The sequence below is a fragment of the Carlito syrichta genome, unplaced genomic scaffold (assembly GCF_000164805.1).
Source record: "Carlito syrichta isolate Samal-C Ts95f unplaced genomic scaffold, Tarsius_syrichta-2.0.1 Scaffold314280, whole genome shotgun sequence".
NCBI classification, from domain to species: domain Eukaryota; kingdom Metazoa; phylum Chordata; class Mammalia; order Primates; family Tarsiidae; genus Carlito; species Carlito syrichta.
The window spans coordinates 123,997-138,888 of record NW_007258376.1 but is presented as its reverse complement, the minus strand read 5'-3'; the positions used below and the strand labels follow the sequence as shown (position 1 = coordinate 138,888).

Below are 14,892 nucleotides of genomic sequence, written 5' to 3'. Positions count from 1 at the left end.
CATTGCATTAAGTTAGATAAGAGATTATTGAAAGGGTTGGAGTGCAAACAAAAAGAAGTGCACAGTTTCAACAAGTAGTGAAGAATAAGAATCGAGAGACAAAAAACCAAAACAAAACTGGAGGAAGGGAGAAGAGTTAAAAGAGCTTTAAGAATTTTGATAGAAAGTTGCTGGAAAACCAGTGCTACCATTATTTGAGAACTGTAGTATATAAGAAAAAGCAGAAGCTGAGGTGAATGGATTGCCTGAGCCTGTGGGTTCGAGACCAACCAGGGCAACTTGGCAAGACCTCATCTCCACAATGAATCAAGAAATTAGCCATGCGTGGTAGCACGTGACTGTAGTTCCGGCTACTTGGAAGGCTGAGGTGGAAGAATCGCTGGAAGTCCAGCAGGTCAATGCTGGGGTGGCCATGAGCGTGCCACTTCTCTCCAGTCTGGCAACAGAGTGAGATGCCAACTCAAAAAAAAAAAAGAGAAAAAGAAAAAGAAAAAGTAGGTTTGAAGATGGGATTATACACTGAATTCGTGTGGAATGTTGAGTTTAAGATGGTTTTGAGAAATTTGTGTTCAACTATGCAATAGGTCAAGTAATGAGGGGTGACTTCTTGGCTGGAGATCAAGAAATGAGATTCACTATGGTGAATGTGGTTGATGATCTGGGAATGGATAAATTCATCTGAAGAGGGAGATTAGAGATAAGGAATACGAGGGAATTCCAGAGAAACACAATATTTAGTGGGAAAGTAGAGAAGGGGAACTAGTCAAGAAGAGTGAGAAGCTGCAAGAGAGAAAGGAATAATAAGAGTATAATAGAACATAGAACTTTATAATATCATAAGATAATCTTGCTCATCTCTGGATGTCCAGGTTCTGGGCTCAGGCCTATCAACTACACCTCTAAAGAAGAAGCGCTGTAGGATCTTAGAATGTAACAAGCAAACATCATGAGACGATTGTGGTCATAGAGTAAGAACATATCCATACATTATGGATGTTCTATCCTAGAGAGAAAATTGACTTTTTCTTGGTATATATAGATTTCAACATAAAAAAGACTTTATTATGCAACTATACACTGTCACAGTAACATCATTAAAAAATATAAAAACATTAGATTTGGTTTTAGGTAAATCTTGAGTCCTCTGAATAATTTTCACCTTATAGTTTCCATATAAGGCAGGGATTCAGTGACAATTATTGAAGGTTCACAAGCTCCTGAAGATGTCATTGGTAATGAGAAAAATTTAACTGAAAGTCAAATTGCAAAAGGATAAGAAATGAGGAGGAGAAGCATGACAACAGAGAGTATACATTACAATTTTGAGAAATGTAAGTAGTGAAGGAAACGGGAGCACATTTATGGAAGAGAGCAAAGTCAGTGAAGAAAAATAAAGATAATAGACCTCCTGTCAAAGCCAGAAGAAAATTGTGTAAAAATCTGAGATGAAGGAATAAGTGTTAACCAGGACATGGGGAGTTTCCTGTTCTCAGGTACATGAAAAAAAGAGAGTTGGGTAGCACTTAAGTCTAGACTGAGGTTGCAAACATTGAGTAAGCATTGCTATATACACTTTTTGCAATCATCCAAAAGACAAGAAAAGGGAGATGGTCTGATTGATTTTGATTGGCCAGAGGTGGCAGGAAAAGAAAGTAAGAAACTTGAGAGCACCAAAGAGAAAGATGAACAATGGATTCCAGAGTAGGAGAAAAGCTACTAAGGAAACATCCATCTTGATATGATCAAAAAAGGAGCTGTGGCACAAAAAGAAAGCTAGTGGGTTATATTCAGATTGTTTTGTTAATTTTGACTGCACTGTGAGATGGTGAGGATCCTAAATCCCCATAATCTATTAGACAAGGATAAGAAATACACAAGGAGAAGAGATGCTAGAGGCTCTACAACTTGCTTCACTGGTTAGTCTTTTGTTTGTTTCATCTCCCTATGCAGTGTTTTATCCTTGTGATGTGAGTGAGATAAATATTTACACCTTTTTTTTTTTTTATCCCTTTGGCTGAAGACTTTGCCTAGACCCAGGCGGAGTGCTGTCTGTTGTCTTTCACCTGCGTCCCATCTTGGTCTCTGCTTAGTCTCTTCTGCCTGTATGTGGTAAGAAATAATGTGACAAATGAGAGTGACAATAGGATAAATGAAATTAAGCTATTTTTGCTTCTCTATTCTGAAGTGATATCTTTAATGCAGTAAAATCCTGGGGTCTGTGGAAACAGCTTTTTGTTCCTGATTCATTTGAATGCCTCACAGTGGAGAGGCCAGGGTGGGTACATCAGGAAACCTTGAATTCCTTCTAGCCATTCTCAAGTGCAAGTGGTAGGAAGAAAGGTATCAAAGTCATGTAGGCATTTGTTTCAAAAAAAAAAAATGTTTGCATATGAATGTACCTATGTGTGTGCTGGTAGACCATGGGTTTTGTAAAGACTCAGGGGATTCTGATAAACACCCGTCTTTTTCCTTATTGATAATCACCTCCTTGCAGATGAGCAAGTAAGAACCACAGATATAGTATTGGGGTTTAAGATCTAGGAGTTGAGATGATTCTGGTAGATGACAAGGTTACTGGCGTGGAATGGAAGTGAAAATTATTGGAGTAAAGACCGAGAAAGTGAAGCTAGAGTGCTGGGAACGTCCACCATAGGATGCCTAGGGCTTTGAATTTCTCCTTTACCACCCACAGCACTTCTAGCACCAAGTACATGTGTACTCAATAAATACTCTTAATAGACTGTGTAGATTTCAGAAAAATGTGTTACTTTTAATATCAATATGTGAGCATGCAACATCACTAAATACAAAAGTCATACAAGCTCACAAATGACTTCAGAGACTGCCACTCTTGCAATTAAAGAACAATTTAGGGCCTATTAAGACACCATACATCATAGATCCTTTCCTGTTTTCACTTGACTACATTTTTTTCACTCTACTACTATAGGTTTCACTCAGAAGCTTTGCTGCCCAGCAGTTACATTTCTTTACCCATTATTGGTTTTCTGAAGAGAAATTGCAGCATCATTCATCTTCAAAAATGGTTCATTGCCGTCATATCCAAGTAAGGCTAAGTGTAGGGTCTCTATACCTTAGTCTTAGCAGTACTGGGAGTATTGCCTGAGTAAGATCTCAATGTCTGTTATTTATTGGGAAAATATTTCTAGGAATTTGTGATAACAATATGTTCGGATAGGATGCTTATAACTGATAAAAGGTAAATTTGACAATTTCACACTTTCCGCAAATAAGTTAAAAAAACTTTATGTTCTTATTTTAATTAACAAAATGCAATTAAACTAAATAAGTAGCACAAAACAAAAAAAGTGTCAGCATGAATCAGAAAAACATCTTATGGGAAGTATACCCCTGAAATTAGTTATAATCAAATTTCTTTAAAAAGAAGAATACTTTCTGTATTCTACTCACATCAGTGTCATTACCCATTTGAGTAATCCTGAGAAGGGCAATTTTTCTTTCTGGGATGCAGTTTTCTTCTCTAAAATAAGGAGGCCGAACAAGTCCATCTCTAAATGTTTCCTTCCAGCTCTGCAGTTGGCTTTAATTTTATGACATGTGCAGTAGAAAGATCATTGGCAACAGACAAACATAAGTGCAAACCTAAACTGACCACTTATTTGTAAATTTCTAAAAGTTATACCTTATCAAATGTTAGTTTTCTAATCTAGCATTCAATAAGGGGAGAACAATGCCACTCTAAGGGATCATATGTGCTGCAAAGTGACTAACTAGCAAGGGGATAGTTGGCTAATAGGCAACCAATGATTACTATCAAAATCAAAGCCTTAGTTTCCTGCCCTTTCCTTCTCTTCTTAAAATTTCAGATCCATGTGTATTACTAACTTGCAAATAAAAGATATTAAAATAAATTTTGAAAGATACTGTGAACTCTTGCCAAGCAAAATGTATAGGATGTGGATATTTTGGAAAGTCAATTTTTATCTTCCCAGCTTTGGAATGCCTCTGGGTTTGAATATAGTAAACAAAGCAGCAGTAAGAAGTCAAACTAAGTCAAAAGCTCCATATGACTTTGCAATTTAGCACTATTTATAGATTCAAAGACAAGCATGGAACCACATGCATTAATAATAGTGTATCACATAGAAATATAAACCCTCCACATATACTCAGCACTGGTTCTAAACTTTACAAAAATCACATAAAATTGATTTGGATTTCCACAACTATAGGAAAGAAGAGAACTTTAGATTCACAGGCAGCTATCAAGATAGTAAATAAGGATATTGACAACCGATTATAGGGGTTGGGAGTTTTAAAAAGACTACCAGAGATTGTCTAAAATAGCCCCAGAAACCTTTTTTCACATTTGTGAGTATTATAATAGGTGATTTGTTTGAATTTTAACTGGACATTTTGTCCCCTGATAGGATTATTGAATGAAGTATGCTAGAATATAATCTTTTCTCTTTCTGTTGTCAGAAAGGCTCACATTAACTTTTTTCATAGTAGTATCTGATTGAGGACTAAATGAGACCTATTATCTATTCCAGTCAGTTGAAAAGTCAGACTTACCTGTGTGTAACTACTGAGAAGGGCTGAATTCCTGGCAAACCACATAGATTACCCATTGAAATGCTGTTCTACCCACTTTGCCTGGAACCATCAACCCTTGAGTGGCTGTTTATCATAAAGGGACTTCCTGTTGCCTGCTGTTGTCCAGTAATTCATGAACCATTAGCATATTACTGGTTCCTTATTTATTACCTCTGATAAATGATTTCATAATACTGACCAGAGGGATTACATAGCTCACAAAAACTTTCCATATAAGAACCATGATGTCAAAATACAGCAAAGGTCATCAAACACAGTATTAATGAGAATTGTGTTAGCTTCCAATGATGAAAATTATTGTACCAGAATGCAATTCACACTAATTATTAGTAAAAGTTTACAAACATTACAAAGTGCATAATAACATCTGGATTTGATAGGGCTGAAAAAATACATGAAAAACACAACACAAAGACTTTACTTCTGTGGTTGGTGTCCACCTGATTGCAGTAAGGTTACTTTCCCCATCTTTTCAGCCTGGTGGAAATAAGTAAATCCTCCAAAATTTAAATAGTAGCATACAACATTTTGAGAAATCTGATTCCATAGAACAAATATTTTCAGCTTTTAGTATTATCTTGGTTTTTCTTTTCTACCTTTCCAAATCTCCAAAATTACCATGATTAAAAATAAAAATGTTAGTTGGGAGAAGATCTCCATTTAGGTGTAAAACAAAATTAACAGATTGAATTCCAGTCTGTGTAGACACCAAACTGACTGAATTCAGGTAATATTCACATTAATGGATGTTTTCAAATGCAGGTGTAATAAAGTGAAGAAGTCTTGATTAATCTGTTAGCCTCAATAAATTCATCAACATACAGTGATCAAGGGAAAAGATTATGTTTTTAAAAAGTGTGTTCTATCCTGCATATACCATCACATTATGGAAAATTAAAAACAAAACAAAACAGCCCTTTTAAAAATGAGTGGTATAAAAATTCACAGTAATGTACAACATTTTTGTTTTTCATAGCAATCAGAGAAGGGGCAGTGCTGAGCATCTATATTGTACAATACAAAACAGTGTAAATAACACAGCAGAAACACACGGATACATAATGCTAAAAACAGTGCTTTCTGGATGGTTCTTTTACTGGGTGAACACTTGAGCCAGAGATATTTAAACTCTGGGTTCAACCAACCCTTCGCAATTAAACACAATTAAATCCTCTGACATTGTGAGGGGCCAGATACTACAGGAAGAATCATCATCTAGGTCAGTGCTACTCTCTACAAGCATTTCATCATATGGTCAAGTGAAAGGATCCATACAAAAATGATGCCCAAACACAAGCCACATGATTTCAACCATTGCTAATGACAGAGGTAGAGAAAAGTCTGTCTGCAGCCACAGCCTCTGCCCTCATTTTTAACATGATAATGAGCAGGTTCCTGCAATGCAGCACAGCCATTTTCTTTCCCCCCTTTTCACTCATGGAAACAAATGCATTCCAGACACTCCTGGAGATTTGAGACATCAGCAGGTATTGTTGAAGGTCAAAGTGGGGTGTTAGCTTTCAGATTTTGCTGCTTCTCCCTGGGCTTCCCCACTTTGTTCTGTCGTACTTCGTTGGGCATCTTCTTCGCCTTCTGCGCGAGAATGAAAAAAAGGATAAAGGCAAAATAAGAATGATTGCTTTTATTTATGGACACATATCATATTGGAAACTTCAGAAATACTTAAAAAGTCTGAAACTTTCATAGACTTTCTTGGCATTCAGTTCACCATCAAGAAAATAGCTTAAGTTTTCAAGAGCTGGTTGATTCTGTCAACTTGGGACAGAATGGCTCAGAAACAAAGCAACAAACATGAATTTTCAGGGTGCTTAGTGATAAACTATATTTTTAATAACTAACTAGGAAATCTCATGGGCAGATCATGGCACGTAAATACAGTTTCACAGGTTGCAGAAATCAGAAATGTCTTTAAGTAGCAATCAGAAGAGAAAGCATGTTGACCTTTTTATGCCCTATTGTCTTATATGCAGAAATACTTTATAATTGCATTTTCTACTTCTAATAGCACCCGATGACAACACAGTTGATTTCTCAGAGGTTCTATTAGTTCAAAGTAAAAGCAATAGTGGAAGATGAACAGACATTATATCAGCTGGTCAGTCCCTTGTCAAATAGTTATAATTGCCTCTGGCCTGCCCTTAGAGAACATATGCACAATTCCAATAAAACCAACGTCATAACTGCACCCTCAGTAGCAATCCTAGCCAGTGACATAACAAACACTGAAACTGAACGATTCTCCCACACCATACAAAGTGCAAGCTGTAGGAAATCCTTGACACAACAATTCAAGTATTTACAAGGGATACTTAGTTACTAGGCAGTCAATATGACTTGGTAGGCAAAATATATTTTAGGGTGTTGCAATAATATAAATTATATTGATATTTGCTAAGAGTTTGTTATCATAATTCAAATGAATGGAGGTAAGTGGGTTGGTCCATTCTTTGGAACAATGTTGAAAGGCAGCTTCTCCTTTACTCTTAACAAGCACATATAAACATCTCACAATGTTCCAAGGACGTTAAGTCTTTAGGGAAATTAAAAGCAGTTCTTCCACACAAAAATAATAATTTGTTGTAAAGTGGTACCAAGGATATGACCAGGCATTACACATCATTTTCATGCACTATAGTTATTATTAGAGACTCCCATAACATGCAGATGGCCTGAATCTGAGATGTGCAGATTAGCATGCAACAAGAACTTGTTAAATGGGTGAAGCTCTTGGTAACCAAAGGAATGAAGTTAAATTAGGGCAGATGTAATTGGTTGAATATTTAAGAATGAAAGTGACTGCATAAATATAAGATGAGGAACTTGATTCCCATGGGGCTTGGGACTTTCTTGGTGTGTGGGAATACTTCTCAGGGTTTAACACTATGCTGCAAACATAGCTGTGGCTAAATAGATGCTTGTTAACAAATCAAGGTAAACATGGGGCAGCAATATTGTTGAGCATAGACTAAAAGGAAACTGAAATATTCAGAAATTACGGAAGAAGTTGCTCACCATTCTCAGTTAGCAATGTTGAGTCTGTCATTAGATGTTTGCTATTCTTTATATTTTAGACTATTGTTCAGTTATTATTTTTAGTTCTTTTTACTTAGAATAATAAACTATGTCAATGCTGTTTATATTTTGCCTAGATTTGGACTTTAAAATTTGAAGAGAAACAGAAAATGTTGTAAGGGCCTAGATAATTGCAATTAATGTACAGAAATATTTAGAAAACACAAGTACAAAGATATTTAAATTATTTAAAATTATTTGAGTAGTGGTGATGCCTTCTTACCACAGTAGCAGTGCGTCAGTCTCATAAAATTATTTAAGTATAGTCTAATTGATATACAATTATTTTATTTCTATTTATTAGTGTAAAATTTCAATTTATTATTGAAATGATTTCTAATAATGTAATATGTCCTCATGCATAAGAAAGGTCTTGGGAATGACAACTGTCAATTTCAGGAGCAAAAAAAGAAGAAATTAAATCACACTATTAATAAAAATGCCCTAATATTAAGGAAAGCTAATATTAATGCAGATTATTTAAAATAGCATATTCATGTTAAAAAATAAAGATATAAACATTTTGAAAGATTGCAGAGAAAATGTACTTATCTATCTCATGTTAGTAAATGGGACTAATTCCACATATAGACTTTCTCAGAGTTGCTTTGGGAAGTAAATACTGGAAGTAATAATAAGCAATGAAACCTAAGCCATGTATATGCCTATATATGCCAAACTGGTGATGTTGAAGTTTTAGTATTAATCTAACTGTGAAAAAAAAATCTGTGACTACTGACCTTTAGTCATTGAATAAAATGCTTTCCTACTGTATTTTAAGGTAATGTTACTGAGCTGTTTCATTACCATAAGGGGGTGCCAAAAAAAATGTGTACACATTGTAAGTATGACGTTTGCTCAAAAGATGGCACTAATCAAATGTATGCTAGTGTCACCATGCGACAGGCAGGATAGTAAAAAAAAAAAAAATGGCAGAAGCCCAGTAAAGCGAATGTCATACTTTACATTGCCACAGTAATTTAATTCAACTTTGAAAAGTAATACATAGATAGCATCTCTTATTTTATTTTATTTTTTTACTCGGAGTCTCACTCCGTTGCCCAGGCTGGAGTGCAGTGGCACACATATGGCCACCACAGCCTCAACCTACTGGGTTCAGTCAGTCCTTCTGCCTCAGCCTTCCAAGTAGCTGGAACTACAGGCATGTGCCATCATGCCCGGCTAGTTTTTTGATTTATTGTAGAGGTGACGTCTCGCCAAGTTGCAAACCCATGGTCTCAAGCAATCCTCTCACCTTTGCCTCCCAAAGTGCAGGAATTATAGGCGAGAGCCACCACACCTGGCCAATAACATCTTTTAAAATGCTTATATATTTTTTGGGCAACCCCAGTGTATATACCCTGATTTAGTTTTCCAATAACCTGAAGACTTTGCCTGGAATATTATGCAGCCATAAAGAAAGACAAACATATGGACTTCGCAGCAACTTGGATGGATTTGGAGTCAATCATACTCAGTGATCTATCACAGAAACAAAGAACAGAGTACCATATGTTCTCACTCATAAGCGAGCGGACCTTGAACAATTATAATACTATAAGAAAGGGATTGGCAGTAGTGGGAAACTGTCAGGGTAGGAGGTGTGATTGGCAGTTGTTGAGGGAAACTGCTAGGGGAGGGAGGGGCATACCTCATCAACAAGGGTCTCTGCGTAATCAACGTCTCTATACCTAACCCTGGATTGTACCCCAAATCTTTATAATAATAATAAAAAATTCTAATAATGAAGACATGTTGGATAATTACAAGCCAGAAACTGTGTTAAGAACTTTTCATGTACATAATATTATAGTTCCTTAATCGTAAATTCTTTTTACTTTTAAAGGTTATTTTTGCACAAGTCTTCTCAGGGTAACACATTTAGCTTTGATACTTGCAAAAGCATACAGATGGAGGAACTATCAGGGAATTTATTCTAATACACAGAAGTAAAAATGTCAAGTATTTTAATGTATCAAACTTGTTTTTCTTTTTCACGAATAAAGTTAGACTCCTTGGGTAAGATATTCAAGGCCCAGTTAGAAGTTGTTTACATACCCATTTTGTCGTGAAAAGGGTAACTAAAAGAATCTTTTGCATAAGACTTGCTTATGTAACAGACTATTTTACTTCCATTCTCAATAAAATTGGTCCCAGAGACACTTTTCTTCTTAAATCGTTCTTAAAATTCAAGTTATCAGAATTACCTGTGAATCTTGTTAAATATCTATTTATTTATATAAACTTTAGAGGTGGCCAATATTATCAAAGGTAGGAGCTCCAACTTTGTTAAATATTCTACATAAGTAATTTCAGAGTTTCTATAGAAATTAGAATTAATAAAAACCACTGTGTTTTATTGATTTCATTAATAAAATTAGATGACGGACTGCATTTAAGTGGGCAACCCTGTAAAGAGACATCATTGAAAACAGAGGGGGAGTGATCAGGCTTTCATCTTGTCTTAGATTGTTTATAACTCTATTAGGTTACTTTCATAGATGACGTTTCATGCCTTAATCCCACTTAGTGAAATGCTACAAACCATTCCATGTTCATAGAGAGATGAGTGGCAAATGACTAACCTGTCTTGTTGATATCAAGACCTGCTAATTTCAAGGCTAATTCATTGCTGTTGCCACTTGCAGAGGAAACCAGGATATCATGTATTGCATTTCTTCTACCTGTTCTTCCTGAAGCAATAAAATCTGCATATGTAGTTTCCACATCAGTCATTGCTAACAAATATCCACATAGCAGGGACTACAAAAGAGAGAAAAATTAAAGGTAAATAATGGTAAGCCAATGGTAAATTAACAAAGACAATTGTTAAAGTACTAGTCTAGCATGTGAATATGAAACAGCTGTTTACATGGTCTCACGTATTGCTTTTTCTGGTCCTAAGTATTTTGATCAAAGGTTAGGAACTTCTTCTGCAAAGGTCCTGATAGTAAATATTTAGGCTTTGAGGGTCATATGGTCTCTATTCCAACTACTCAACTTTGTCTCTATAGTGCAGAAAGGACAGTACATTAAACAAATGTAATAAGCAAACTTTATTTACAAAATAGGTAGAATGCCAGATTGGCCCTGCATGACCTAATTAGTAGGTAACTTGGTTTAGATTACAAAATTATTTTCCTCTAATACCATTTTAGTCAATCTTCAACTCCAGACTGAATTTGAGATTAGGTGAGGGGTCAAGTGAAAGTGTTCTATCCAAGGGTAGGCAATGAGTCTGTGGACAGCTTAAGAATATTAATAAAACTGACCAAAAACCAGTTTGTTTTTTATTATCATCATGTACCAGCAGTTCTAAATACTCTTAATGATCAAATAATGTTCAGAAGGACAGTTTTCCCTGGTTCCCTTTGTATGTCACTGCTTGAGAGGAATAGCAAACTGTCTTGACTGAGTCTTTGAAATAAAATTTCAAAAGGTGTAAAAATAGTGATTACTCAAAACCACCTCATTTCTAAAAATCCTGAATTTGGGAATTCCCTCCTCTGACCATAGCCATCTTTTCTTTTCCTCTTACAGACAATGAATCCATTCTTCACCCTGATCCTGTCTTTAATTCCTTGAACCATTTTTATTTTAGTTTCTTCTTGGTTCATTCCTAAGTCTTTGAGCTGCCTGCCATTGTATGTGGTCTTTTATTAGCATCAAGGAGTCCCTCTGATCTATTACTATCTTTTGCTTTCTACCTACATCTCACTGCTGGGAAAACACTGTAGTACACTTTCTCTGATCTCACTACTGGGTAGCTGAGTGTTACCAGAAAAAGTCACAAAATTGTGCCAATTGGCTCAACTAGAAATTTCTGAATCTATTATTAGTATACACTTGGAGTTGTTCAGAAATTCCTTTGTTCACCTCTAGTTGACTCTTCCTTATGCTTTTTTTCTGTGGGCAGAATTCCAAACCCTTTCCAGTCCACACACTAGACACCACCTGCCTTAAGAGATGACTTTGCATCTTCTCTGAGAAGACAGGACATCTGTTGAATACTCTTAAAATTCTTCCTTTCCCAAACAACATTTCTCTGCACAATTTCTTTTCTGGATGAACTGGCCTCTCTGTTTTTTAGACATGCTATTGATATTTCCTTCCATTTCCAATGCCATCACCTACTTCCCATTAACATGACACAAAGTACTGGAGCATATTTTTACTTATTTCTCTCCCATGATGTCCATGTTTAATCACTTGCCAGGTTATGTTCGTTTTATTTCATATCACTCATATTAATTCCTTGTAAAACACAGAAAAAGCTCTTAGTAGGATGATTGTTGAGTTTTTCCATATCCTAAGTTTCTCCACGTCCCAATTTATCCAAAATGCTATCAGAGTCACCTTTTTACCTTTCTCAAAGGCCTCCTCCAAAGTCTGCTTCACAGCCTATACATTACATTCTGATATTTTTAACACTTCTCTTAACGCTTTCCACGATCCAATAAGGATCCACTTTTGCTGTTTTAACTTCAACCACTTGCTCTCATACTTGGTATTTTGCAGGATAACATACAATATTTTTCCGGAAGTTCTCTGCTGGTGCATTTGCTCAAGTCTGTTACTCCACCTGGAATGCCTTTCCCCCAACAAACTTGCTTGTTAAAATGAATCTAACCCACAAAATTTAGCCAAATTCCATATTCCCTTTGACCCCTTTTCCCTAACTCTTCAGTTAGTAATCCATGAGTTTGATTTGCACCCCATAGGGAACTTAAATTCTAACTAATATTCTGGTTACCTCTTCTTCTAGACAGGATACAGGCTCTAACAAGACAAAAACTCCATTTTGCTAATATTTTAATTACTCACAACTCCTAAGTCCCTAACACATAGTGAATGTTAAATAACAATATTTTAAATAGAACTGACCAATGAGTAAGAAATATATTAATCACCTCTCATCAGTGACCACAGAAAACTTTCCTGTTTCTTGATTATACTAAATTACCACATACTAAAAAATTCATCTACTTCACCCTAGCAGTTTTTACAGGTAAGAATCTGAAGGCCGAATAATTCAATTGGTCTTCTCATCTTCACATACTTAATGTATTAAGTGCTCAGAACCTGGGTCTGCAAAGCACTAGCCCATGTTTTTTACTTTATCAGGCTTCCTGTTTGTGAGTAACTTAGAGTTTGGATAAAGTTTTTGACCTTGGAGTAATTCAGTGCTATTAGTTGTAAGGATATTTTCATGATCTGTACCAGCATTAACCAACATGACATTTGGTATCTGAGTTACTTTAAAGGTTTAGAAGTAGGCATGAACATCAATCTAGCAAATATACCTTATAAATGTTAAAGAGGTGGAAGTACAGGAATAAGCTTTTCTCATAATCATTTCCACTTAGTCTCTTTTATGGCTTTAAAAAAAAAGTATAACTGCTATTATTTCTCAATTCAGAACAATGTTATGGAGACAAATATTGTAATTTCTCAGATGAGAAAAATAAGTTTCAGAGATTTTAAGTGATTGCTAAATCATACACAGAACTGTGATTTAAACTATAGGTTTATGTCTATGGATTTTACGTAAAGGGCATTGTATTTTGCCATAAAAGTTTTTTTTTGCCATTATCATTCTTTTTAATTCAGACTGTCATAATAAGACATGTCCTTGTAAGCATTTATTTCTAATTAAATTTGCTGATAAGAGTTTTTTTTAAAAAAAACAGATTTGAAATATCAAGAATGAGGCAGAGAAAAGTGGTGACATTTTCCATGAGAAGATATAAATGAAAGAAGGTATACTGTATTATGATTCATCTACTTGGGGATGTTAAAAGATTCTGGTAATTCTACTTATATGAGGGGAATTCACAACTTACTTTGAAATTTTCATGTTGTGCACTCCTAAGTAATGAGAACATAGAGGAAGAAACGATATTATGATTGAGATAATTCTATATTGTGCTCACTTTAAAAATGTTCATATATAGCTTTCATTTGGATTGAGTGAAGAATTATATGAACAACTGTGAGAAGAACTTATTCTTGTAAAGTTGAAATATATTTGTTAGAATGATGTGCATCCAATTCTACAGCTTTGAAGTAAAATAGAAACTAAGTAGTGGTCATCCAATTATAGTAGCCATTAAGATTATTTTAATAAAAGTAGTTATTATTATAAAAGTAGTATTTCATTTTTATTACGTTTTCTTTTCTCTAGCCAATAGATTTATTTTCCAATAAAAGAACAATAGCTGGCAAATAGCACACACTAAATATGTGAATGAAGGAAGTAATATAATTCTATTTTTAAACAAAATATATAGATGTTATATATTCTATGTTTTTTTTTCCAAAAGTAGTTTTTTCTATATGTATGGTGGCTATGCTTTTTTTTTCAGTCAAGTATTTAGACACAGTCTTCTACTTTAATGATATGATTACCAGAGATCTGAACATATCTTTCACACCAAAATACCTGTGATATGATTACCAGAGATCTGAACATATCTTTCACACCAAAATACTTGTACAGATGACTTGTACTTTTTTCTTGGGAGTTCTGATAAACTCTCACCAAAAATTATGTTTGACAGATATTTTCCAAAAAATTACAAAATTCCAAAAAAGTCAAATGTCAGCAACTGATGAAAGTTTAATAGAGTAGCAATGGGCATATATTGTAACCTTAGAAAAATTATCAGAAAAAGATCTGGAAAATTTACCAAAAGTGGGCTTTGATTCATCACTACAGTTTCCTGTTTATGTTGCTATAACTGAAATTTTCTAGACATGACAAAATGATAATATTAAATATAGACAAGGTAATATGGTGGGTTTTTTTTGTATTCAGCTATACAAAATATCAGATTATACTAATATTCAAAGTCTAATGGGAGAAGGGAAGAGGAAAAAAGACATTTTATTATTTAAATACTGAACTCTGTAAAGTTAAATTTTAAAGCATAAATCTCTAAAATCTGACATTTAAAAATTCCATCAAAATTCATAAATAATAACCCGGATTCGGTGGCTCAGCCTGTAATCCCGCGCCTTTGGGAGGTTGAGGTGAGTGAATTGCCTGGGCCCACGGGTTCGAGACCCGCCTGGGCAGCGAGACCTCATCTCTACAATAAATCAAAAAATCAGCCGGGCGTGGTAGCGCGCACCTGTAATTCTGGCTACTCGGAAGGCTGAGGCGGAAGGATCGCCGGAGCCCAGCAGGTCGAGGCTGCG

At 35.2% G+C, this 14,892-nt stretch overlaps 1 protein-coding gene across 2 annotated transcripts in view; it reads right to left on the bottom strand.

The window, feature by feature from the left end:
• Positions 1 to 2,745: 2,745 nt before the first annotated feature.
• PKIA (cAMP-dependent protein kinase inhibitor alpha) overlaps positions 2,746 to 14,892 on the bottom strand; it is a 99,817-nt gene continuing 87,670 nt past the window's right edge. For both annotated transcript variants that reach the window (XM_021719154.1, XM_021719153.1), the window contains 2 exons: positions 10,278 to 10,455; positions 2,746 to 6,192 (listed from right to left, as the gene is read on the bottom strand). In XM_021719154.1, coding sequence (XP_021574829.1) covers positions 6,113 to 6,192; positions 10,278 to 10,428 — 231 coding nt within the window. In that variant the 5' untranslated portion in view covers positions 10,429 to 10,455 and the 3' untranslated portion in view covers positions 2,746 to 6,112. The remainder of the gene's footprint in view (positions 6,193 to 10,277; positions 10,456 to 14,892) is intronic.